This window comes from Trypanosoma grayi, assembly GCF_000691245.1.
Source record: "Trypanosoma grayi strain ANR4 Tgr_48_V1, whole genome shotgun sequence".
NCBI lineage: Eukaryota > Euglenozoa > Kinetoplastea > Trypanosomatida > Trypanosomatidae > Trypanosoma > Trypanosoma grayi.
The window spans coordinates 17872-41630 of NW_008825667.1; the positions used below are offsets into that span (position 1 = coordinate 17872).

Sequence of the window (23759 nt, forward strand, 5' to 3'; positions counted from 1 at the left end):
ACCCACGGACGCGCGCATAACATAGCGACCCTTATTCATGAGAGAATGATATTTCGTACAATACAGAAGGTGATGTGGCCCCCAGCGGGAGTCTACAACCACACCATCGGTTATGATGCACCCTCGACCCTTCGTAACAGCAAAGGTACCACTGGGGACTTCAGGCCCGTGCGTTTACAATGTGCATCCAACCCGCGCCACGACACAATAATAGCGTCCCGCGGACGCGGCGTCGAGTCTGCACTTTGCGCGACCTTCGGGGGTGGTGTGCAGAACACGTGCCGCTCGTAGTACCTATGTGCCGCCCCCCCCTTGCTTGCAACACCAGTCAGCGGAGACCTTTCTTCGGCATGGGAGAGTGGATGCTCACTCATTGGTCGCGGTGGTGTGAGAATCGACCTTCTCCAGGTCGGTGGTGTCCGTCGCTCAACCGGCCTCCACTGTTGCGATAGTGGTGGTTGTGGCGAAGAAGCTGGCGATGACGTCTGGAAAATACTTGTTACTGGTGGTGTTATCGTATCTGATCGTGTAGAACAAGGGGGAGTGACAGAGACACCGTGCGGTCCACCCTGGGCCTGTCCCCGTTCCTCTACAACTGCTCTTGTACACCTTCCACAACTGCGCCCGAATCGTGTCTCTAGCGGTTCATCACCCATTGTTGCAGCTGAAGAAACAGCAGGTGGGGCGATGATAACGCACAGAATCGGCGAGGCATCGGTAAAGTCATCTTTGCTAAGAGATATGGCACATTCCTCTTTTTCTTCCCGTGTACATTCCTCTGAAGCAGCTTGTACCCAAGTTTGTGGCGCGTCGGACCACCCAGGAGGGGAGCTTGACCGCGGTGTGATGGCCTTGGACGGCACCGGGCTATTGTTGTCTGCCACCATTCTTGCTTCACAGAGGGCATTCACTTCTGGCTGCCTCGACTTCTGAGCATCCACGGAAGGCGGTCGCGTCGATGAAGCCAATTGTGGTGCTGGAGAGAGCTTTACAGCTGGATCCTCACCATCACCATAACCGACAGTTTCCTCCTGCTTGGAGCCGCCCATCACGATAAGCGTCTCCGCTTGGAACCTTGGTTGCTGGCTTGAATTTTGACTGTTGACCACCATTGTTGCTGCTGGCGTCATAGAGGTAGGTGTGAGGCAGCAATTGTGCCGGTGGCTAATCTCTAGCAGCCGCGCTGCCGCCTGCTCGCAGTCCTGCTCCAGCCGGTGCCACGGCATGAAGAGTGCTTTGCGATCGGCGCCACGCCAGCCAGCGCCTTCAGGGCACCAACGCGTGTGCCTGGCCTCTGCCGCACACCTTTGTTCGGTGCCGCTGCGGTGATGCGACCGGGAGTGGGAGCTACTGCTGTTATTTTGCTGCATAAATGGTGGATCCTCATACACAACGCTTGACGTCGTCTCCACGTTTTCACTGGCGAGGAGTAGCGGTGGGGTGGAGGGGCGGCGTTTTCGGGTCACCCACGTGCGCTCATTCATAGCGTCAATCTGGTGCAATGGAGAAACCAGGGAAGGGGGAGAGAGGGTACGTCTGCTTAAGTGCATAAAGAATATAGTGTGGGAGCATCGTGAAAATGATCACAGTTCAGCCACAGGAAGCGGCACCAGCAGCAAGCCATTGATGGCCCCTCTCTGCTGTTGTCGGTTTTTTTGTTTCACGTTCATATAAGTTTAAAGGGAAAATAAAAATAAAAAAAACTTCAGTTGTCTCTTGACGATGGAAGTTGTAATCACATACGTCCAATCTAGCGATTGGCGGGAAGCAAAATCAGCCACATCATAATCTAAATGGATAGAAAAGCAATTGCTTCTCGTTCTTCTCGTCTCCGCAGTACTTTTCTTTCCGGGTCTGTTTATCTATTTACTTTTTTTTTCTTTCTCATTTCGGTTCTGTAGTTTTATTTTTTGGTTGTTGTTGTTGTTGAGGGTATGGCACCTCACTTTCGTCAAGTGAAAATGTGGGAAATCTAAAAGCCAAGTCAACTTTGACGGCAGCTGGATTCCTCCGTGAACGGAAATAAGCAACAGTAGTAGTACTAGTAGTAGTAGTAGTAGTAGTAGGACTAGGAATAGGAATAGGAGCAGCAGTAGCATATGGTATGGGAATATCTTATAAGCATCTAGCAAAAACAATCACTCGCATGACAATTCTATTCTTGTTAACTCTAAACCAACTGAGAATTGCCGCAGCAACGACAAACCGTGGCGTCACGCTTGTTCCGCCATGAGCATCGCTCGCACTCCAACTTCTCGTCGGTCTTCAGCACATCATACTTCTGCATCCACATCTTCAGCTCATGCTTAAGGAGCTCGTTCACGTCGAGGAGGTCGTCGGTGAGCTGTGTCGCACTCTCCTTGCCATTCATGCGGTGTGCATGTTCCCGAAGTAGGAGTTTCTCACGTTCTTCGAGCAGCTTCCGAAGATCTATGTAGTGATAGCGCTGACGCTGCAACTCGGCGTCACGCTCCTTGATTTGTTTCTCCACTGCTTTGTTCTTCTCGAGCAGCGCCGTCAGATCAGCCTCCTGTTCCTTCAGCGTGCGCTCGTTGTCTTCCGCCACGGTGGAGGCCTCGTGGCGGCGGCGATCAATATCCGCGGTGCGTTCCTGCAGTCGCCGCTCCGCCTCCTCTTGCTGTTGGAACAGGCGCTCCTCCAACTGCTGCAGCTTGTTCTCGCGCTCGGCCGCCTCGCTCTGAAGTTGGCGAGAATACTCCTCTAGTGCCGCCTCCCGTTTCTGTACTTCATCGCGGTATGCCTCCGCCTCGCGCAGCAGCTGCCCACCCTCCTCCTTTGCGAGGCGTGTGCGGCGAGCATCCTCCTCCTCTAGCTCGAGCAGGTAAGCGTGTGTCTGTTTCTCCTCAGCAGCGATACGTTTCTGGCGGCGGGTCTCGTCGTCCCGCAGCCGCTCTATGCAGTGCTGTAAGCGCTTAGCCTCCGCCTTTATTTCATTCTCCTTGAGACGCAGCAACTCTTGTGCGCTGTTCACGTTGCCCTCAACGGCACCGCGGCACAGCTCCAGCTCGTCCTGCAGGTGGAAAGTCCGCTCGATGGACTCTCGCTCCGCAACTTCCTGCCCGGCAACGAAGTCGGCTTGCTGCTCCTCGGAGCGCTGCAGCAGCATCTGACGTGCGTGGCCGACGTAATCTGCAAGCGTGCGTTTGCGGTGCAGCAGCTCTGCGCGTGCAGCCGCAAGCTCCTCTTCCAGGCGGCGGTACGTCTCCATCTTCTCACGGTCCATTACTTCTAACTCGAGCAGGTACAACTTTACCTTCTCATCCTTCCGACGGAAATCCTCCTCGCGCTTGCGCTGCAGCGCCTCGAACTCAGCAATACGGTGTGTGAGGCGCCTTTCCTCCTCAACAAGGCCCTCTTCGCGCAGCTGCAGCTCTGCTTGGCGTGCTACTGCCGCCTCGCCGCTCAACACAATCTCCACTACCTTAGAGTGGGCATCGACACTGCATAATTTTCGTGTGGCGACTTCGAGCTGCTTCATGAGGTCGCATTCACGCCGGCGTGTTGCCACGAGAAGCTTGCGACAGCGGTCCTCCATTTTGACGATCATCGACTGCATCCACTGGGACGACTTTGCCATCGTCCTCGCATTCTGCAGCGCGCCCTTGAGTTTCTTTTCACGGTCCTTCAAGAAGATCTCTTGCTTGTCGAGCTGCATCTGTCGCCTGATGAGGCGCACGTCGTTTTCTTCTGACCCCCGGAGCAGCTCTCGCCTTTGCTCCTCCAACGACTCGATGTCCCACACCTCGCGTCGCTTCAGCGCATTTTCGCCCAGCTGCAGGCACGCCGCGAGGTTCTCCGCGTCGCCGTCGATAGTTGCGAAGCGCGCCTTGAGGTCCGCCTCGAGTGCTGCTGCCGCCTCGCTGCGTGTGCGCACCTCCACAACAGCGTCGGCGACAGCGCGCTGGCTCTCATCGCAGGCGCGCATGTGATCTTGCCACTGCTGCTCCAGCTCGCGCTCCCGCTCGGCGATATTGGCCTCCCGCTGCTTCAGCAGAGCCTCCCACTCGACAAGCGCCTTTTCCGACAGCGCACGGCCTTGCTTTTCCTCCCCCTCATTCAGGTCACCTTCTGTTCCGTCATGCTGCGGCTCTTTAGAGCTGAGGCGGTCAAGGGCGCGCTGCAGCTCGTCCTGGAGGCGCTGTGCGGCGCGTCGCTCCCGGGTGGCAGTTTCCTCCATTTCACTGATTTTTCTTGTGAAATCGGACTCAACCTGCTTTGCGTATAGACTCTGTGTGCTGGTCTGATCCTCTAGCTGCTTTGACATTTGTTTCATTTCTTTCTCGAGCTGTTCTATGACGATTTCCCTGCTTCGAATGGCCATTGTCGCCTCCTTCTGGCGGGTTTCAGCCTCTGCTGCCTTATCGCGCTGCAACAAGTCCAATTCCTTTCGCGCCTGTAGTGCCTCGCCAAGGCGTGCGTTGGCCTCCTTCTCTTGTTGCTGTAGTTCCTCCTGCAACGTCTTGTACTTGGATCCCCATTCCTTGTCGTTCTGAATAATTTGCTCTTGCAGCTTCCGTGTCTCTTTTTCAGAGTGGCGTCTGAGTTCCGTCAGTTCATCTTCAAGCTTCTTCGACGCACGCTTCTTCTCGCGCAGCTCTTCCTCCAGGTCGCTCCCGGCGCGGAGAAGTCCTTCGATACGTTGACTCATGTCACGTTCCACCTGCTTCATTCGCTCCTCGGTGTCCTGCTTCTTGCGCATCAGCTCCTCTTCTTTGCATTTGAATTGAGACATCGCAGTCTCGTGCTGGCTCTCGAGTTCACGCAGGCGTCCCTCCGCAACCGCCTCGGCCCTGCGACGCTCCTTGTGCAACTCCCGCTCCCGCTCTTTCTGCTTCACCTTGGCGCGTTCCACCTCCGCCCCCAGTTCTTGTACTCTGTTGTCGTAGGCCTGCCGCTCCTCCTCCATTTTGCGGTAACGCTCTGCTAGCTCCGCCTCCTTCTTCTCGAGGACTGCCTTGCGGCGACGCGAGATCTCCTGCTCCTGCCGAAGCCGTTCATCGGCCTGCGTCAGACGCTGGACAATATCTTGATACTGCCGACTGCCACGTCTCGCCTCGTTAAGTTGCTGACGCAGGACCAGCAGTTCTTCGGTCGCCCTGCGAAGCACAGCTGCAGACGGGTTTTCTTCCACGTGCGGCTTATTCACAACACGCCGAGCTTTTGAACCGTACATCAGTGTCTGTATCGTCTGCTGGCGGTAAGCCTCTGTCGGGGAAATAGTGCATATCATTGTTGTTTTGCTGTTTCCACCAAAAGCATCCTTCAGAATCTTTGTGAGCGTGCTCTCACGGTAGGGTGGCTTGGCGTTGCGCCGCTTGGGGTCGGCTAGGGACTCGATTACCAAGCCAAGGGTGAACAATGACAAGTTAATATCCACACCCTCTTTGAACTGCTGCCCCGAAACGCCTGTTTCACCAACTCGCTCACTGCCAGCCAAATCGACAAGACGGATGGCGAGGCTTTTGCTCGGCGCACTTGCCACTTCGCCCTCTGGGTTTGTAAAGGACACAATCTCGGCAAGTTCCACAACAAAGATGGCGTGGCTACGGCTACTGCGCTCATTCATAGATGTGGACGCGGTCTTTCTGCACTTGTTGCCAATATTCAGAGCCTTCAAAATGTCTTGTGTACACGTCACTGGAATGTGACGTGCCCCGACAAGTGAGAAGTATGTCTCGTCGTCGACAATCTCATCCCGCAGAGTAACCGGTGCGCTGTGGTTAAGCAAGTCGCTTATTTTTTCACAGTACACTTCCACGAAGGAGACGTGCACCTCCCAGCTCACGGTCTCACCTGACTCTCCACTGAAGGAGCGATTCTGAATCTGCTGGAACATATCCCGGCAGAGTCGGGGAATGATACCCTCCTCAGTCTTGTTGAGGACATCGTCATTATCGGTCATCAAATTTCGGCTAGCATCACCCATCATTGTGTATGTTTTTCCACTGCCCGTCTGCCCATACGCCATCAGCGTGCTGTTGAAACCCTCAAGTGCGTGGTGCAGCAGTGGACGCCCAACCGCCTCGTACAAGGCAGCCTGCGACACCGGGGCGGAGCCATCTATTGCTGTTCCGACGCAGGACCACACCGGCATGTCGACGTGGAACGCCTGCCGCTCGTCCATCCTGTTCTTGACGTACACAGCCTTGAGGGATGGATCCATCGAGACGATTACCTCTTGCCCAGACTCGCTGGTGAATGGCGGTCGCACACGCACCGCGACGTTCACTGCCTCGCCACCGGGCGACGGAGGCCCGCAAGGCGAAGGCGAGCTTGACGCTGAATTAGACCGCCCCTTCGCAGAGGGTCCCAACGGAGGCCGCACCGGTGTCTGTGATCGGTTCGAGCCGGATCCCCAGTTGCTCCGCTTGGCAGCCAATAGATCTCGCTGCATGGACATGGTGCTGCTAACTGCTGCTGCTGCTGCTGCTGCTNTTTTTTTTGGGGGGGTCTCTAGTGTAGTCTCTGTTTTCTATTTATTTTGCTCTTCTCCGTGGAATGAGGAATGGCACCGCACTCCGACACACAGCACCACGCTACGTGCTCCTCCCGTTCTTTCCGCTCTATCTATTGAATAGAAGTGCACGAAGCAAAAACACAGGGGGAAGGTGAAGAACAAAAAAAAAGGAGGGAAAAAGAGAAGTAACGGCACGATGCATGCGGCACTCAAAAAAGAGAAGAAGCAAGGCAAGACAAGGAAGAAATGTCGAAATCATCCCATGCGCGCAAGGGCACACAGTTCCCAGTGAGTTCCCAGTGTCAACATGTCAGCAACATCGAAGCTAGGCTTCAGTAAAGCCACTGTCTAGATGCAAATCCTCATACAATACTTACGGGGGGCCAATGGGGCGTTTCATCGCAATGCGGTAAAGCCGCGTTGTTGCTATGCTAGCCACAAGCAGAGGTCGAAAGAGGACGACCGACATGAACACAACAGTCACCAACGCCAGAAATGGTTTCTTCAACCTTGGAACCTGACGCAGATCCAGCCCCAAATACTCATCATAAAATCCGTATGCGTTGCAATGCACCTGCAGTGTGTAAAGCGCCACACCTATCAAGACCATGTAAAGCACGTGCAACCAATCGGTGTACGGGTAAGACATCATCACGTGAAACGCTGTGTGACGATCGGAGTAGTCAAAGTCGCTGAGCATGGCTCTTACCTGTCGCCGCTGCACCGCATCCAAGCCCAGTGTTCGGTAGATGAGACTATTGTCCTGGGATCCTCCAAGCTGTGTTTTCATAGCAGAGGAAACGTTCTTATGCAAGTGGCCTCCAATCATGTTGCCCTCACTACTTGACAGAATCACCTTGCCGTCTCTATCGCGCAAGCTCCCTAGTTCTGTGGTGGGAGGGAAGGCGTAACCCTGATACCGCATCACACCGAGTTGCTGCATCACAACAACGGGGTCGTAGGCTCTAGGGCCGCTAGCAAGCTCCACTTTAAGTTTGGTGCTTGCGCGAAGGTAGTCAATAGGCTGCGACTCAAGTCCACTTTGCGTTTCCTCTTGACTATACAAGCGTTGATCCGCACCAGCACCACGTTCGGCATCACTGCCATTGCTGGTAGAGCCATATTTGGCGCGGAATTCTTCCAAGATCTGTGAATACTGTGGTGTTCCTTGGTAGTACTCAAGGCGCCGGAGGTCCACCTCTAGCCGTTCCAGAAGCGGCTTTTTCTGCGGCACGGAACCCTCGCCTGTACGATCACTATTAGCACTACCCACATCACGTCCTCCAGCAAATCCAGCAGCGGTTTTTTCTCCCTCTGCACCTTCTATCCGATCCCAACTCTCAAAAATGGAACTCCCAGGCCCTGACACAGGAAGGGTCCCTTTAGCTACATCCCCCGACTTCTTGGATCTTCGCGGTGTGTTTCTCAGAACCGCGAGACGACTAGTTGTAGTATCCTCATACTCCTCCGCTAAAAGAGAGCGCCCAGCGTGAACACTCGTTGAGGCCAAATTAGCTGATGTTTCATCCATATAATGAGGTACACGAGGAGGATGACTATGCAATTCCGGGGCAAAGGACTGCCCTTTGCCTAGCTGCACCTCATCTGTGTCCACCGTGGCATTGTTACTGCCACTCGCCTTTGCCTGCACGCCCCTGCGAAGAAATGCGAGCGACGCGTCGTTTGGGTCACGTTCCTCCGGCGGCACGTAGAACGCGGGGCGAGGGGGCGGCGGTGTCACCTCCACCGCGCGGCGCCCGCCACCATCACCACTTCCGGTACTGTGCCGCAGCGGAGAGCAGCAGGCGGTGCCGAGCACCTTTATGGCTGCCGCAGCGTGATGGAACCCGCGACGCATTGGAGACCAGAAGCGGGTGCCTTAGCCACACACACACACACACGTGCACAGGTAACCGCGAGAGCAAGAGCAGTTGAAGGCACACAAATCCGTATGCGACGACGGACGGATCGATAACTACGCACCTATTGATCCTCGCCCAATATGTGCTGCAAAACAAAAAAGCAACGGGACAAAAGGCCAACTCAGCAAGCACACAGTGTGTCTTCACTTATTTTACTTGTCGTCTGGAGAGGCGGGACGAACAAAAGAAAAAAAATAGCATTTCAACCCTTTTCTTTCCGTGTTTTTAGAGGCACAGTGATGGCGTCGCCGAGAGAATTTGCATAGGAATAGGGAAATGAGAAAGAAAAAGAAAGCCCTCACCACCAACTTGCACAATAAAAGACTTCTCGCCAGGAAGCACTCTTGACGCCCCCTTCATTACCCACGCAGAGAAACAAAGAAAAACAAGGAGCATAAGCACAAGGGAAAAAAAAAAGCTGAAGGATTCTTTTCATCGTGTCGTTACGTTTTTGAAAGTTTCTTTTCCTTCTGCTCCTCTCCATGTTTGCTGGCCATAAGACGTTCGTTTTTTTTTTTCATTTTCTTTTGTGTTCCTTGATGGTATATCATAGAAGAGAGTGGCAAAAACCGATGTTCACACGCAATGTCGTTAGCATATCTTGTTCTTGTGGTTATTTTTCATGCTGTTCATTTTTCCCCTAATAACTTAAAGGGACAGCGCACACACACGCGATGAGCACCCACACTAATGGGTATCGTTTAGACTTCATCGTGCAAGTAACTAATAACATATATAGCCACGCCTTCACTTTCGTCACAAAAAAGGAAATAAGTTAAAGACGACGGCAAAACTCTATTTACCTACTTCTTTCGATAGGTAAAGAATCGCACCTTTTTCAATTTCGCAGCATGGTGCATTTCTGGAAATGCAACAACAACATCAATTGGCTCCCCAACACGCTCCACAGTGGCCTCACCGCCCAGCAATTTGTATACTTCCTCTTCTGAAAGCCCCTCTTTCCGCGCAGATTCTCCACAGAAACGCTCTTTAACTGGAGTGCCACTTTCACTCCACACACAGCCACCGCCAATTATGAGCAGGCCGCCATTCTCCAGCCGACTCAACAGATGTGGCGGGATGTCGGCAGGTTTATAACTCCTTTCCAGTGCGTTCCAACAGAGAATCAAGGAAAAGTCCTTCATGTGGGCGTGAAGGTTTGTGGGATCAGCTTGGAAAAATGTGGCGCGTTCACGCGTGGCATGCCAGGAGTAGTCCGAAGCTTCAACAGTATGTGTCACACGCTGATTTGAAGAAGGATCCACCGTGCTGTAGGTGCAGTTACCTCGCTCGCGCATGGCGTACGCTGGGATAAGGCGGCGGGCCGTGAAATCAGAGCCAACAACATTATCAAAGAGTGCTGTCAGTTCAAAGGATATCCGGCCTGCTCCACAGGCAAAGTCGAGCGCACGCTTAGCCTCCGTCTTGGCGTGAGCCGTAAACTGAGCCATGGCGTACTTTGCAATCTTGGCACAGCCATTTGGAATCCCCTCAAATGACTTTCGAAAGTTCACATCTGTAATAACATCAACTTCTGGGTCGAGGCCCAGTACGCTCTGGCAATAGCGCTGCTCGTCGGCTGGCACGCCCTCAACGTAGCGCAATCCGATGTATTGAAAGAAGTGGCGGCGGAATGCAAAACGAGCGTCACGAGTGGCCTCATTTCCAGTACTGATCCAAGCCCCACCTTTCATGCACGCATGACGACCATCAAAAGTGGGCATTGAAAAATCATCATAGAACGGATGTACCTGGAATCCAGGATATGGATAAACACGAGTTTCACAGTGCTGCCAAACGTTACCCACAATGTCAAAGAAAGGGCCGTGGGGAAACTTGTTAACGGGGCAGCTGCTTTGATAGTGCTCCAAGTTAAGGTTTCCCGGAGCCGCATCCCAGGACATTTGATCTTTTCCTACGTAACGTTCCCAGAGAAGAAGCCATTCCGCTTCAGTCAGCATGCGAATCTTCTTCCCCATCTGTTCGCCCTTGAAGTTACAGAACGCCCGAGCCTCAAGGTTGTTGAGCTCACATGGCCAGTTCCACGGCAAATCGATCAATTCCGTTTGAAGTCGAAGCGCGTAACCATCGGGACGTTTCTCATCACGCACCCAGAACCAAGGGTGTTGTGGCTTCTTCCACTTAGCCCAGCTCCACCCTTCCTCATCCCAGTAGCGTTGTGTGTTGTATCCATCCGCCTTCATAAAGGCAAAGAACTCTGCATTGGAAACTATGTACTTTGACGCTCTGAAGGTAGGCACGTCAATTATGTAATTTCCGTTCGAAAAATCACAATCCCAGCCGTATAGCGTGGAATCCGGTTTGCGCCCAACCTGCACCTTACCGCCAGTGACTTCATGGAGCTCGTTTGTAGGGGCTTTGGAGTTAACTTCCTGACATCGTTTCCAGAAGCAAGCCATATCTGACTTGACGTATTTTAAAGGAAGCTCTCGCACGTGAACAGATGCCGTCTCCACATGGATGCGTTCATGCTCGGCGCACATCAGCATAACCCACCAGAACGAGTTGTCGCTGTTCAGTGTACTTTTTTCAAACGTTAACGGAAGCCTCAGTTCGAACTTACCGTTTGTAAAAAGTTCATCGATGCGGTCACGTACCGCCCGCCGGTACTCTGTCACTTCATCCACAGACGGCCAGTTGTAGTGCTCCTCGTTGAGGTCATCCCAACTCATCTCGTCCACACCGACCGCAAACATTTCTTCAAACCGTGGGTTGATGCGCGTGGAAAGCCCAGCTGCGCATAGCTTGTTTATGTAAAAGCAGGCCGTGTGGCCGTAGTAGAAGATCAACGGGTGACGAAGTTTATGAATGGGCGGTACAAAGAAAGCTTCCTCGAATGCTACACTTTCAAAAACTTTCTCGTAAAGGTCCATGGTGTTATGCACGTAGTTTCGTATTTCCTCCGCCTTTTGCTTCACATCCCCCCCACCAATAGTTGGGGTTCGCTGGCGAAAAAGATCTCGCGGCGTAGCAAGACGAAAACGCCGCTCCAGTTCTTCCTGCAAGTAGTGTTTCAAAGTTAAGGATGCCATTTGTTATATGCAAAAGCCCGTTTTTTCCTTGTTTCTTTCCTGTATTGGTTGAATAGAAAGACGTAAAATAAAGCGTTAACGGTTTATTTTCTACTACTGTCAGGGATAAAAAATCAAGTTCTGGCGTGATGACGGAGAACATGGGAGGGAAGGAGGAATGAAAATAAGGAAATGGGAGGATTCTGCAGTCATCCATTTTCCTGGGTTTTGCAGTCGTGCGACAGATAACCACGGAGGCTGTGAGATCAGCTCAGGAAAAAAATATGTGAAGCAAGGCATCCAACTCACACAACCGAAGCATCAAGAAATCAACTCTCGACATGGCTGGAACCATCAGCTGGTCACTGGGCTCAGAGGTAAGTGTTTGGGTTTGTGTGCCGACCGAATGAGTTGTGACCCAGTGGGCCCCAGGTTTCCTCTCGTGTTGGATCAGCACATCATCCGTTGAGGTTTCCCGTCTTACAAGAGGCATTTTAACCACACTAAACGATGCGGGCTGAACACAGTGCGCTTCACTCCCTTTTATGCTGGTTACAATGCCATTATGTCTATCAATGCCTTCTGTTGAAGTGCTCGCTCCGCCACTTTCTTGCCCTCGTCGTCGCACACGTAAGAGCTCTAGCAGTCGATTGCTGTGTTCCACAACATCAGAGTACTCACAAACATCGCTAAAGACCTCTTCCGCAGAGGTTGTCGTTAGGCGTAAAGACCTGGAACGCTTGTGGCCTGCACAATGGGGTGCGGTAGACACCGCTGCCGCCTCATCTGTGCTGTATGCCGCGCCAGTACCGGTGTCATCCATGCCGTCAGCACTCGTGGTGCTGTGCGCCATAACACCCCAGACTTCTTCACCCTTTCAGATGGCAGCGCCTTTCTGTTTTGTATCTTCTATTTTGTTTTCTTTAATTTCTCGTCTAAACAAAGATAACGAAAATCAAACACCATTTAGAGGGATTCAAATGATACTTTTTACTTAATCTTTCCACTGTACAGCTCTTCTATTTTTCCTACTTTTTTCTTCAGATTTTTTTTTTCGCTCCACTCACCATCAACCCCTTTTCCATCATTCCATGGCAAAAAGACAACAACCAGCAAAGCCCTCACATGGCTATCTCCTCCCAAATCACAGAAATAAGATCAACCCCTGCACGCCAAGGCAATTCCCATGATGAGAACTAGCGTCCCAGACACCGCACCAAACACTGTTAATGAAAGACCTGTGGATTCGTTTGAAAACCCTTCAAGCTTCAAGTACGTGTTGCCACTATAGCAGTAGGACGTGTTTCCCGCACCATCGCAACTAAACGGCTTGTTCCGCAGGCTCTGTGCCAACGCGGCGCCATATCCCCAGCGAAGCACACTCAGCTTCCCTACAGTTCCCGGCATCGAATTCAAGTTCAACAAAAACCCAGAAAAAAGGATACAGTAGCCCAAATACAACCTCAGTGCCAGAGTGGCCCCCCGTTTATAAGGCACAAGCGTATGCACTGTCACGTGTAGAAACGCGTCAGTAACACTTAGAGCACCAACGAGAAGCAAAAACGGAGCCTTCATCTTCACAATAAACAGAACGACAGGGACGAACATAACTAGATATACCGCTCTTATGATAATAGTTTGTAAGACAAACACTACCATAAAGCAGAGTGTGTTATAGAGTCCACTGTTGCGCTGATGAAAAAACAAGTGCAACTGACGATCCATATCACTCGTCGCTGTCACATTTGCTATCATAGTCAGGAGGAATAAAACGAATTGAATGCCTCTTATGTTGTACATGCCTCCCTGGTCCTCTTCCTGGTGATGCATCAAGAGAGATATCCCTAATAAGCCAAGTGACAATAAGGCTAAGTGAATATACACTTCACCCCCTCGCCATATCTGCAGGGTATCGTACCACCAAAGAAGAACTGGTTTCCAAATCGCATACTGAGGGGACGCAATTGCTGTGAAAGGCGTCACGTCACCAACATATTGTGGTGGGGTAGAGAAACGTGTGATCTCCCGCAATAATTGACGGCACATACGTGACTCGTGGAACTTCAACGAATAAAACTGAGTGGTGGCTTCGCTTTCAGCCCACCATGTGGCCATGTCAAGAGCGTCACCCCCACACAAGACCAAATCTGCAGCCCCTATGCTTCTCGTCTCCCGGGTCGCACAAGAAGGTGCCGAAAGATTTTTTTCCTTATTATCAGACATGTCGCTCTCTATCACTGAAGGGACAGACTCGCGGGAATAATCATAGGCTGCCGAGGATGTATCGTGGCCTACCCTTCTGCCCTCATATGTGTTGTTGTCATAAGGGGACAGATGCGGGGAAATTGGAAGACTGTTGAAATAAGAAGGCATCTCAGCCGCCTCACCAGAGTAAAGCACGTGGCCACCGCGTCCAAACAACAGCACTGTGTCCGCGGCAGTAAACAAATTTGTCGCCAAATTTTTGGTTGAAATTATCACTGTTTTTTTCAGTATTGTCGATACCCTTTTCAATACAGCAGTGCACTCTGCTGCATCAGCGAGGCCAAGACTGTCAAGGGGGCAGTACGCCACAATGACCGGGGGATTCCGCACAATCTCCATGGCAAGACGAAGGCGAAATCCCTCTGAAAGCGTGAGCCGTTTTGCGGTCTTACGACGATCCAACTCCGTGAGGACGCAGGCTGCCTCCACCAGGGTCTCCCTTGAGTCTCCAGTCTTTTTTGTCCGCATGGAAACGACGAAATTGATGTTTTGCTCCACTGTTAAATTTGGCATGGGCGTTTTCACATCGCCAATAACACCGACCGCTTTGCGAAATACACCAGCCTCAACAGGGACGCCGTTGGCAAGAACTGAGCCTGACGTGCACGAATTGCTACCCGTCATGATACGCAAAAGGTGTTTCCCCGCCACACCATCAACATCGGCAATGACGTGTAGGCCACCCTCACGCAACAACGCCACAGCAGCATTGCAGTACTTCGTTGAAGGCCAGAATCTTGGGAAGCAACGGCTAAGTCTCGGGCGCGTTATAACAGTTGCCTCGACAACACAGATTGTCAGTCCTCCAACACAAAAGACAGAACGTAGAAACCGTTCTTCGGCATCATACACCGGCCACGTTTCACCAACACACCTTGAAAACGCAAGTGACCCGGACTCGCATCGGTGAGACATGTCTTTGTCTGCCACTAGTGGCGTTCTCTCCCCCAATCCACTACCAGAACCAGTATACATCTCTGGTCGCATAGTAGGGTGAAAACTATTTTTAAAAAAAAGGGAAATGGCATTTTAAAAATTGCGGTGAAGACTTATGATCAGGAGAAAGAAAATGTTTCGCATAATACAACAAAAAAAAGCAATTTGAACGATTTCTCCGCCTTTATCATTCTTAACTCAGGTAACAGAGAAAATAGTCAAGCACCAGCACCAAAAGGAGCATCACCCCCGTTCGTTGGAAGTGCATTGACTGGACATGTAGTACTCCAATTTTTCGTGCTCACCACCACTACCACCACCAAAATGATCCACCGCATACCAGATAGGCAAAACATTAACATAATTTGGCCGAGGCATCCTTCATTCCATGTCCAAACAACGTGCAAATTGCAAGAACGTTGGACACGAGATTTTTTTAACATCCTTCTTTTTTTCTGCGTTTTCCTTGATGTCCCCATCCTTCATCTTCGCTCATTGCTGCCACGGTACTGGCTTCTGCCTTGAGGAGAAAGTGGATGCGACGGATGTACAAAAAAAAGGCCAAATTCACAAAGTCAAATCAAAGACTACGAATCGCCTTCCTCAGGTGTCTGAGGTTTTCAATATTTGGGATCACTGTCGGGTCATGTGTTTTTCTTCTTCATGTCATCAGAATTTCTCTTCATATCCTGCATTAATCTAAGAAACGAAGATGAAATGAAGCTTTATGCTGTGGCATACGTGAAAACCTATTGAATATTGCCACATCGAGTTCCATCTCGTCTATTTGACTAGACGTGAGTAGTTGTGTGATTCATTCTCCTTCGTTAGTACACGTACGTACGCGCTGAAATAAACAAAAGCGCGACGCAAAGGCCTGTAGAGCTCTCTCCCCCCCAACTCCCCTATAACATCTCTTTTAACTGCAATGCAGTTAGTGTAAAGAAGAAAAACAAGCTACAAATATAACTGTCCAACTTCCTTAATACTTCAAGAGAAAGGAGACATCCGGATGAGCCTAAGGTAGTTTTTCTACCCGCCAGAGCACGTCTGAGAAGCTGAAGACGTGAACATGCAGAAGAATATATTTTTTCCCAGAAAACTGCAAGTATTTTAGTGCAGCCCAAGGCCTTTTTTCGACTTTAAGTCTCCTGCGCAGAAAAATACAAAAATCTCGCGGTTTTTATTTGTGTTTATTCACATCCGACGGTGATTCAACTGGCGGCAATTGAGGTTTGTCTTCAGTATGCAGTTTTGAGGCTTCTCTACAACGAGCTCCAATGGAAACAAGTGTAGCCTCTGTGATAGGTTTCGTCCCACTACCCTGATCGAATGCGTCAAACACGGTAGACACTACATGCGATGAATTGTGTGTTTCATTTCCAATGAAGTCAATGGTATCTGCCACCGTCACATTTTCAGTCGCTGTTTTATCCTTGCGAATTCGTTCAAACATCATCTTCACATTCGCCTCCGTCAAATACGCGCCTAGAGAAATTTGGATGTCCTGAATAGCTATATCCTTGTCGCTGTTTTTCGCCCTGGCACTTACATCTTCAAGCTTCTCCACAATCTGGTCAGCATCCCTCACATCCTCACTCAAGGCAGGAGCTGTATCAACCGTCTCACAGAGTGTCTCAAGGTTTCCACGGATACTCTCAGGGAAAGACTGAATACCTAGCAACTGGCGACGCTGCTCAACAGGCAACCGCTTCATAGAATCTTTTAGACTGTATCGGGTAGGCTTAACCCAGAACAGAGTGTTGTACGGAACATCAGGGTCCCGGCCAAGTGAGATCCACCATTCCAATTGAATGCGGAGCGTTTCGGCGTCCTCTGACCACCGCATCCCCCTTACAATATTCGCCTTGATCAATTCTTCACGGGTCAAATCATCAAGCCCCTCAAGTCGCAGTAAACGGTCGTCCTCACGAGTATTATGATAGTGACGAATAATCTTTCGTCGCATGTAAGGGGCCATGACTTTGCTCGGGAAAAAGCCATGATAGGTCTTGAACACGCCAACCTTTCTCGCCAACCCTAATGCAATATTGTCTGGAATACTGTAAACACTAAGTGGTCCATCACGACCAAAGTGAGGAGCTATCAATCGTATTTGAGCTGCATTTAGAGCTTCTCCCGTAGCACAGTTGCGCACCACCTCTTGTTGCTCCTTTGTAAAGCTAACGAATGCTGTAGTCGTCAAATACTCCATCACGCGTTGTCGTGCACGCAGAGTCCCCATCGCAGTTGAAAAGGCTCGGTTACGGCCTTGGCTCTCTGTCTCAAAAGTTGAGGGAATCAAATCAGGAAACATTTTTAACGCAACCGGGAGCAAAAGCTCCGCAAACGGGACCACAATGAAGAAACTAAAAGGGACAAGTCGAAGCAGATCTTTTGTAGCGCCTTCCAATAGTTGTCGCTCCCGGCGGGTAAGAGCGACACCTGCCCTCAGTTGCCGGGAATATTTCCAAGCCAACCGCGTGTTTAGGAAAAACAATCGAAAACCGTGGTATACGTGACGAATTCCCTCCCATGCGACATTGGTGTAGTATGCTGCTTTCGATTGTCCATTCACTTTTGAAGGGGCTACAGCCGAAAACCGCCCCCTGCATACCTTTAACATCCCCTATAAAATCCCTCGGCTCCCCGCTTTGCTTCCCTGTCTGGTTTTTTTTTCGTTTTGTTCCTTTTTCCTCTGTTTTTGGTGGGCCTAAATACACTACTGTGCCTATTCAAATTTTCCACTAATATCTTTATATCTGTAAAAAGCGACGCAACTCGACTTTTACCCGGAGGGCGAAAAGGGAAAATAATTTTAGTTTCTAAGAAGAAATCGCCTTGTTTTCTGTTTTTTTTTATGTGTTTGTTTTGCGTAAGCAAAAAAAAAGAAAAAAGAAAATAGAAAGTGGAGGAAAATAAGAATTCGGTCTGTTTTGATTTAGGTCATAGCTACCACTTTTGTAAGCAATTAAGAAAAAAAATGAACTTGCATTAAAAGCACGCACATCCTCGCAAACGCGTATCTCATTTCAAGCAAGAAAAATGCAATCAGCCCAGGCGCCCGACAGACAATTGTCAGCTATTTTTTTTCTTAAGGCTCACCTTGTTAGAATGTTCCTTCTTTTTTTTGGATTCCCAACCGAACAACTCCAATGTTGCACACAATAAAAAGTCTATCAAAGAGTCATCATCACCATCATTATCATCGGCAACATCATTCTCCGATCTATCCACCGTGGCACCTTCACTTGTCTCTTTCTTCGTATCAGGAGTGGGTTCTGTAACATCATCGGATGTGTAGACAAACGCAGCTTTCAAATCACCTTTTATCATGGCTGCCACCAAAAACGTAATAAGCAACCAGGGAACGATGAACAGCAGTGCCGGCTGTCCATGCTCAAAGATAATCATGACGCCCATAGTATTCGCCAGACTTAGCGCATATGCAACAAGAGCTACATGGAAATAATAGCTCCCTCTCTTGACATACTCGGAAGAGAAAATGAGTGTTTGCGCGATAAAGAAACCTGGAATGATAAGGTCACCCAATCCCAATAGACTCTTCGACTGGTGATCTCCAAACACTGTGCGGGGAAAAAGGAGCTTGATCGGACCATTGACACCACTCGCCACCGTAAGCATTACATCAGATCCGAAAACCCAGAATATGTCGTACAAAAAGAGGCCAATCAACAGTACAAACGCACTTTTAAAAGAACCTATATGAACTGCTTCAATGGCTGTAACACCGATTGCCACCGACAATAAATTATTCGCTATCCAGCTGTTGGTCCAGTAATAGACTCCTCCCACTACACAGCAGGTGATACCAGTCAAAATATTCGGACGCACATAGGCCTTGATGAATGATCCCAGGCAAAAAATGCCAATGACACTCAAGTAAAAGGACACCACGGCATTGAAGTACTCCAATGGAACAAATCGCAGAAGCACATAAATAGAGAAAAGAACCATTGATCCCATCACAGGGAGTGCCATTGCGTCACCAGTTCCCATAACCTCATCAGGGTTACCATGTGTTTTCTTCATTTCAAGCGTACGTTGAAAAAGTCGTCGACCACCAAGATAAACAACGAAAACGGCACTGGCAGCAAGGTAACCCAGAGCAATATACAACTGCACCCGTTCAGAAATCTGACTCATGTTTTCACCCGTATTTAGCTTCTCTTTGTAACGTTATATAAATGAATGAATGCGTGTGAGAGCCTAAGCGTATTTGTATGAACGCCTCTTTCTACCTGAAGTAGATGCAAAGAAACACAAAACAAACAACATACCTACATAACCAAGCAGTCCATTATCATAATAATAAATATCCAACAAAAATGAATAACAATAACAATAATGATAATAATAATAACAATAATAACGAAATGTTGGAAACAGTCTCAAGATAAACGGCGTCTTTTCGGTGGAATCACACGGCCATACTTTTCCTGCTGTTCTTTTACTAACGCAACGTGTTTCACAGCACCTCGATGACGCTTTGATGCTAAATGCAACCTCATTTTTTCACCTCCACACACAAACATCTCACATAAGTGGCACCATTCTTGTTTGACGGATACCAACGGCTCCCGGATTTGATTTAGCGGAAAGGTTAAATTCTTACCTTGTTGCAAATTGAAGGTTACCAAAAGCTTCGTTGCACTCTCAACAGTTTCAATAAACTCTGACTCTGTATTTGAAGCATCAACGCATACAAACTGGCGAGTGCCTTGTGTGGACGTGAAAACGTCTCGAAGCTGACCAAGAAAACGGTTTTTTATCCACTGAATTTGCTGTCGGGCATATCTTTTTGTGTTCGTTTTCAGTAATTCAATAGATTTTTTTAATTCTACGTCCTCTTTTAACCGGAACTCACCGTTTATAACGTCAAATGCAGGGAGAAACTCTTTGAACCCAATAGCCTTGGCCAACCCAACATCAAGGTCACTTTTTACTTGTGTTTGAGCAAACTCAATAAATTCTTGAACAATACCCCTTTCGACCATTTTATCCACTCTTTTGTCCAACATCGTCCTAAGTTTTTCAAACGTGACACATGGCCACAAAACGAAGCACCTCGCCGGACTGAAGCGAAAACAAGGACTGGGCCTTGTAGCATATATTTCTGACGGTGGCCGTCCTGTTTTTTTATAAATCTCAATAAGTCGACTAATACGTCTTTTATCGTTAGGGTGATATCGAACCGCAACGACAGGATCAACTTGGGCAAGCTCTTTCCAAAGCCCATCACCTTCGCGATTTTCTACACACGAGGAAGAGGCCACACTAGAATCCGGAAAAAGAGAATCGTCAAGATCCTCTTCAGTTAAGACGTTGTCAAACATAAGCGCCTGGGCGTAGTAGCACGTCCCACCGCAAACAACAACGGCACCGAAGGGATTTTCCTGGAAAAAATTTCTAATGAAATCCACAGCATCGCGCACGTATGAGTGAACATTGTACAACTCTTGTTTTCCTCTCTCAGCTGTGGCACCACATTTCTCTCTGTCACACCCCTTATAGGCCACTGTAGGGTCTCTGATCTTCACCCCCTTTGGAGAAAGAAAGCCCATGAAAAAATGAGGAATGCCCTCCATTTCAGCCGAAGAGATCTTATTTGTTGCAATCGGAAGATCGGCGTAAAACTGCATAACATCACAGTTCACAACTATAACACGCTCATATCCAGAATGATGCTGTAGTGTCTGTGCAACTTTCACCGCGGCGAGGGACTTTCCACTCCCTGTGGCACCTAAAACAAAAAATATGGGCTCGTTACAACAGCCGACTTCGGTAGCCATTCTCTCTTAAAATTAAAACAAGGGAAAAGAAAAAAAATTACATGATTTAACAAGAGTTCAGTGTAAATCCAAAAGAAAATGGATTCGCACGCAATGAAAGATGCGCAACACTGAATGCTTATTTTGTTTTTTAAAAAAGCCTAAGAAACATGACAAAACACCTTTTTTTTTTCGCACCCAACGCACCACGCCAGTACTCACCCCCTTGCCTTTTCCTAAGCTGGGAACCCCGCGGCCCTATCTGTCATCGCGCCTTCCGCACTTTCGTGCACAAGGAGCCACGGGAAGCCCCGCAAAACAGCGAACGCCCCGCCACCGCACCGCCAGCCAGAGCGGCCTTGGCTCCTCAAAAACCGCCTTCCGCCAAAAAAACACCGCCGCGAGACACCCAAAAACACCACAAAAACAGCAATTCCAAAGCAAGACGGGGCCGGCTGCCCCGCCGCGGCGGCAAGGCCAAGCGCCCCGCAGCGCCCAGAGAAAGCCGGCGAAACCCGCCACCCGGAGAACTTTGCGGCGCCAGGCTTGCAGCATAGCGCGGCACCCGGCACAGCCGCATCTTGCGGCGGAACGGTTTTGCCCTTGTCGGTCTTGGGACGCGCGCCGCCGCGCCACCAACAGCACCCCCAACAGCACCAACAACAGCACCACCCGCACCGGGCTGTCGCCGAGGGGGAATCTCGAAGAGGGTCCTGGCCGCACCCCGAGGGGCATTCCGCAAAACCCAGCCGGCCAAACGCAAGCAGAACGCCTGGCGATGGGAAAGCGGCCCTATGGTGATAACGCCGCGCTTTGCCCACTGAGCGGGGCAAAAATGCCCCCCACCGTCCAGCAGCTGGTTTCGGGCAACCTGGGTGTCAAAAGCATGGGGTGGCTCGCACCTGCCGCGGTGGCGCACCAACCCCCACCATGGACGATATGCACTTAGAGAAAGGACCGGCGCTTGTTGCAGGCACTGGGCTCGCAAAAGTGGCCATCAACCCCGGCAAAGGTATGAAGCTGACGATTTCAGCGTACCCCCCCCCCTTGTCGCCACCAAAATCACCCCAGAGGACCTCGATAGACTCACCAACAAAGAGGAGGCACAGCTTATAGGCGCAGACGTCACCGCACACGCATTTGCATGGGACAACGAAGCCCCGCCTAGTTCCAGATGCGGTGTCGTTGTGCAATGGCGCATTGGAAATGAGTTCCTTGCCGCCAACACTGGAAATGAGACACGGCGCAGAGATAGGTATAGGGGCTCCGCGCCAGATGCAACACTGGCAAAAGAATGCATAGTGACAGATTCGACAGCGCGACCCACCCCGGACAGCGACCACCACACCATCACTTTTACTGCCCAGGTGGGAGAGGATGGCACTCCGCAATAGAAGTGCCGCCGATCCGCAAGACATTGATTGTATGGAAGAAAGCAAACTGGTCGAAGTTCCGCAAACTGACCAACTTACACTGCGAGCTAAAACAAGTCATGAACCCCATAGACACCACAGAGAAGCGCACCACCTCTGGAATACGGCTTTCCACAAAGACACCGGTGCCGGAGGGCAATCGATGCCAGTCCCCGTTCTGGGCCCCTGAGCTGGCGGACTTGGATAAGGCAATTGCCAGCAAGCCACACGCCCAACCCAGCCAGCGGCCTAAGATTTGACGCAGGGAACTTCTTCGCGCAGCTGCTACTACCCGGTGGCGAACGCTCCGCTCGAACCTTGAAGTTTCCAACGGCAACAGCTGGCAGACCATACGGCGTGCATGCACCACCCCCAGCGCACCAGCCGTCAAGGCAAATGGGGTTGTGCTTTCAAAACACAAAAAAAAACTAGCCATCTGGCCCACATGTATGCTGCAATAGCGCAAAGGTGCCCATAATATTACTCCCCACTCCCAACCAAAACAAGGGATGAGGATTTTCAGTGAATAACAATGGCCGAACTAGATCGCGTCCTGCGCCTCCGGCCGCTGGGATCTGCACCGGGACCTGGCCTGATACATGGTGAGGCGCTGCGGGACCTTGAAAAATGCGCCAAACACCCCACCCCGACGCTCCACAATAAGATCTTGCGCACTGGCGTCGTTCCGCATAGCCGGAGGCACGGGATTATAACCCCACTCCTCAAACCAAGCAAAAATGAAAGGCATAGCGCCGCGCAGGCTCGTCACGCTGACAAGTTGCCTCTGCAAGCTTGTGGGGCGCACCATGGCAGCACGCATTCGCGACGCTATGAAGCCAGCGCCCAAACCACAGCAGTCGGGATTCCGACCACCCCACCCCACACTGGACCAACCATTGCACCTTCGAGCAACAATGCGCCGCCCAATACCTAAGGACAGAACGGCCGCAGCGTTTGTAGACTACGCCAAAGCATTCGGCAGAGTGGGGAATGATAAAATCGTATTCGAAATGCGACGGCTTGGCATACCACAACATATAGCGCGGTGCTCTGCATTCCTTCTGCGCAATAGGGCGGCAGTAGCTCGCGTAAAAAAGGTGCACTCCTTGACGCTGTCCTTCGCGAGAGGTGTACCACAAGGCGCGGTTCTTGGGTCACTCATGTTTATTATTGTCATGAATTCTCTCAGCATCCAATTAGCTGAAGTCCCGCTACTATGCCACGGCTTCTTTGCGGATGACCTCACCCTGATTGCCTGACACAGCGACCGAGAGACCACGACCACCACCCCACAAGAGGGCCCAAACGTGGTGGCATGGTGGCCAAAACAATACTTCATGAAAGTTAATGCGAGCAAGACGAAGTTGTATTTTCTTCGGGATAAAAAATACGAACCCCCTTTCTTTCTTCTACAATGGCGCGTCTGTCGCCACGAAGTATCTCCCGACCCGGTTGGGAACTGCATTCCGGAACTACCGCGGAAGGGGCTCTCATGTAGCGCACCTGCAAAAGCAGATCAATCAGCGGCTCATGCAGCTAGCNCTGCATTCCGGAACTACCGCGGAAGGGGCTCTCATGTAGCGCACCTGCAAAAGCAGATCAATCAGCGGCTCATGCAGCTAGCGGCCGTCTCGTCCTGCAGCTGGGGGCCAAAGTGAGACATATTGCGTGCCTTCTACTTGGCTCTAGCGCAGGCCAAGGCAATGTAGGGCATAGAAATATGGCACTGAGACCCATCACCCGCCCCGCGATCAACTCTTAATGCCGGGCAATAAAAAGCTTGTAAAATAGTAGCCGGCATCCCGAAAAGCAGCCTCACAAAAGATGACTTCCTTGAGGCCACCCTGCAACCACTAAGTATGACGGTGCCGACCCAAAGCCTCAAATACATGTTCTTTTGCGCAGCGTGGGGGGGGGGGGGG

At 50.6% G+C, this 23759-nt stretch overlaps 12 protein-coding genes across 12 annotated transcripts; 2 read left to right on the top strand and 10 right to left on the bottom strand.

Annotated features, from left to right (window-relative positions):
- Positions 1-110: 110 nt before the first annotated feature.
- Positions 111-1484, bottom strand: DQ04_00481080 (hypothetical protein; the record flags this gene model as incomplete). Its single annotated transcript, XM_009309077.1, has 1 exon — positions 111-1484. One exon carries the CDS (start codon positions 1482-1484, stop codon positions 111-113), a length of 1374 nt encoding a protein of 457 aa, XP_009307352.1.
- Positions 1485-2170: 686 nt separating this feature from the next.
- DQ04_00481090 (putative Unc104-like kinesin) lies at positions 2171-6415 on the bottom strand (the record flags this gene model as incomplete). Its single annotated transcript, XM_009309078.1, has 1 exon — positions 2171-6415. The coding sequence occupies one exon, from the start codon at positions 6413-6415 to the stop codon at positions 2171-2173; it is 4245 nt and encodes a 1414-aa protein (XP_009307353.1).
- Positions 6416-6851: 436 nt separating this feature from the next.
- DQ04_00481100 (hypothetical protein) lies at positions 6852-8336 on the bottom strand (the record flags this gene model as incomplete). Its single annotated transcript, XM_009309079.1, has 1 exon — positions 6852-8336. One exon carries the CDS (start codon positions 8334-8336, stop codon positions 6852-6854), a length of 1485 nt encoding a protein of 494 aa, XP_009307354.1.
- An 867-nt stretch (positions 8337-9203) lies between these two features.
- Positions 9204-11453, bottom strand: DQ04_00481110 (generic methyltransferase; the record flags this gene model as incomplete). The annotated part of the gene is made up of 1 exon (XM_009309080.1): positions 9204-11453. One exon carries the CDS (start codon positions 11451-11453, stop codon positions 9204-9206), a length of 2250 nt encoding a protein of 749 aa, XP_009307355.1.
- Positions 11454-11703: 250 nt separating this feature from the next.
- DQ04_00481120 (hypothetical protein) lies at positions 11704-12285 on the bottom strand (the record flags this gene model as incomplete). Its single annotated transcript, XM_009309081.1, has 1 exon — positions 11704-12285. The coding sequence occupies one exon, from the start codon at positions 12283-12285 to the stop codon at positions 11704-11706; it is 582 nt and encodes a 193-aa protein (XP_009307356.1).
- Positions 12286-12590: 305 nt separating this feature from the next.
- Positions 12591-14684, bottom strand: DQ04_00481130 (ABC transporter; the record flags this gene model as incomplete). The annotated part of the gene is made up of 1 exon (XM_009309082.1): positions 12591-14684. The coding sequence occupies one exon, from the start codon at positions 14682-14684 to the stop codon at positions 12591-12593; it is 2094 nt and encodes a 697-aa protein (XP_009307357.1).
- Positions 14685-15816: 1132 nt separating this feature from the next.
- On the bottom strand, positions 15817-17259 carry DQ04_00481140 (leucine zipper-EF-hand containing transmembrane protein 2; the record flags this gene model as incomplete). Its single annotated transcript, XM_009309083.1, has 1 exon — positions 15817-17259. One exon carries the CDS (start codon positions 17257-17259, stop codon positions 15817-15819), a length of 1443 nt encoding a protein of 480 aa, XP_009307358.1.
- Positions 17260-17711: 452 nt separating this feature from the next.
- DQ04_00481150 (putative signal peptide peptidase, putative,aspartic peptidase, clan AD, family A22B) lies at positions 17712-18800 on the bottom strand (the record flags this gene model as incomplete). The annotated part of the gene is made up of 1 exon (XM_009309084.1): positions 17712-18800. One exon carries the CDS (start codon positions 18798-18800, stop codon positions 17712-17714), a length of 1089 nt encoding a protein of 362 aa, XP_009307359.1.
- A 245-nt stretch (positions 18801-19045) lies between these two features.
- On the bottom strand, positions 19046-20446 carry DQ04_00481160 (putative tRNA isopentenyltransferase; the record flags this gene model as incomplete). Its single annotated transcript, XM_009309085.1, has 1 exon — positions 19046-20446. One exon carries the CDS (start codon positions 20444-20446, stop codon positions 19046-19048), a length of 1401 nt encoding a protein of 466 aa, XP_009307360.1.
- A 237-nt stretch (positions 20447-20683) lies between these two features.
- Positions 20684-21160, bottom strand: DQ04_00481170 (hypothetical protein; the record flags this gene model as incomplete). The annotated part of the gene is made up of 1 exon (XM_009309086.1): positions 20684-21160. The coding sequence occupies one exon, from the start codon at positions 21158-21160 to the stop codon at positions 20684-20686; it is 477 nt and encodes a 158-aa protein (XP_009307361.1).
- A 1591-nt stretch (positions 21161-22751) lies between these two features.
- On the top strand, positions 22752-23096 carry DQ04_00481180 (hypothetical protein; the record flags this gene model as incomplete). The annotated part of the gene is made up of 1 exon (XM_009309087.1): positions 22752-23096. One exon carries the CDS (start codon positions 22752-22754, stop codon positions 23094-23096), a length of 345 nt encoding a protein of 114 aa, XP_009307362.1.
- A 78-nt stretch (positions 23097-23174) lies between these two features.
- Positions 23175-23495, top strand: DQ04_00481190 (hypothetical protein; the record flags this gene model as incomplete). The annotated part of the gene is made up of 1 exon (XM_009309088.1): positions 23175-23495. One exon carries the CDS (start codon positions 23175-23177, stop codon positions 23493-23495), a length of 321 nt encoding a protein of 106 aa, XP_009307363.1.
- Positions 23496-23759: the final 264 nt, after the last annotated feature.